The 1,247-nt window shown below is 23.8% G+C and overlaps 1 protein-coding gene across 1 annotated transcript; it reads right to left on the bottom strand.

Moving 5' to 3' along the window:
* Positions 1-769: 769 nt before the first annotated feature.
* PCYB_004340 (hypothetical protein) lies at positions 770-1,032 on the bottom strand (the record flags this gene model as incomplete). Its single annotated transcript, XM_004227855.1, has 2 exons — positions 770-963; positions 996-1,032. 2 exons carry the CDS (start codon positions 1,030-1,032, stop codon positions 770-772), a joined length of 231 nt encoding a protein of 76 aa, XP_004227903.1.
* Between the last annotated feature and the right edge of the window lie 215 nt (positions 1,033-1,247).

Below are 1,247 nucleotides of genomic sequence, written 5' to 3'. Positions count from 1 at the left end.
TGTCGTATACCAGGATNNTAAATAAAATAAATAAAAATTAATTAACACAATTATCCATATATTCATGTTACTTTAAAATATAAATAAAATTATATTAATGCAGATTTTTTCTGAATTATACATATTCGTAGGTTTAGGGTTCAGGGTTTATGATTAGTGTTCAGGTTTTAGGGTTTAGGTTTTAAGTTTAGGTTTAAGTTTCAAGGGTTACGTTTAGGTTGTATAGTTAGGTTTTAGGTTGCATAGTTTGGGATTAGTTTGCATAATTCGGTTTTAGGTTCATTGTATATTTTTTTTATTCATTTTAATGTACACGGTCTGGGAAGTTTATTTATTTATTATATCATCGTTAATATTTAGTAGGTAAAATTATTTATGTGTCTAGGAAATGTTTCGTATCAAATGATATCTATTTTTGTTTGTTTTTATTTGGTTTAGTACGTTTAAAATAATTGTGCATAATGATTATATTTAAAAATCATAATTATTCATTTTGAATGCAATTATTGCAGTATACACTTACATTAATCACTGTTCTTCTTATGGAAATTGGAGGTAGCTTCTCAAACTCATCTGATTCTTGTAGAAACAAAATTTTATTTATTTTTTCTGCGTTGAATATTGATTTTATACCCTTTCTAGAACCATCCTTTTCTAAGAACGATAAAACAGCAACAACATTAATTTTTCTTTTTTTGAAATAATTTACTTCCATGCAGTATGAATGAGTTATATTTGAAAATTGATCTTCTTCCATCTTCTTATATAATCAAAATAGGTTCTTTATGTATCCACAATATTTTTCTTTTTTGCCTTTATTGTTATTATTCAACGTTTTTTTTATACTTTCATAAATTTCTAAAAAATTGTATAACTCTTTCTTGTTTTTTATCTTTTCCATATCAGATATTTTTACGAAATAATTTGTGCATATATATCTCTGTTTTATATTTAATATAATTGCTTTTTTTAAAAAAATTTGCAACATATTATACGGCAGTTATATGTAAAATTTTTTATTAGCATTACCATCTGGTAATTTACCATAAAATCAATATATCAAATAATCATAACTCTTGTTTTTTTTATGTCATGTATTTATAATGCAGGAAGAATGTATTCCTAATGTGTTAACACGTTTTTAAACATACAACAAAGTAGACATAACTTAGAGCATGCTAATTTATGATTTCTTATTTCAGTAGTGTAACATGAATACACACTTGAATATAAATATTTATAGAATT

Source organism: Plasmodium cynomolgi (assembly GCF_000321355.1).
Source record: "Plasmodium cynomolgi strain B DNA, scaffold: 0487, whole genome shotgun sequence".
Classification (NCBI taxonomy): domain Eukaryota; phylum Apicomplexa; class Aconoidasida; order Haemosporida; family Plasmodiidae; genus Plasmodium; species Plasmodium cynomolgi.
The sequence above is the reverse complement of the archived record's forward strand: the minus strand, read 5'-3'. Positions and strand labels throughout refer to the sequence as shown.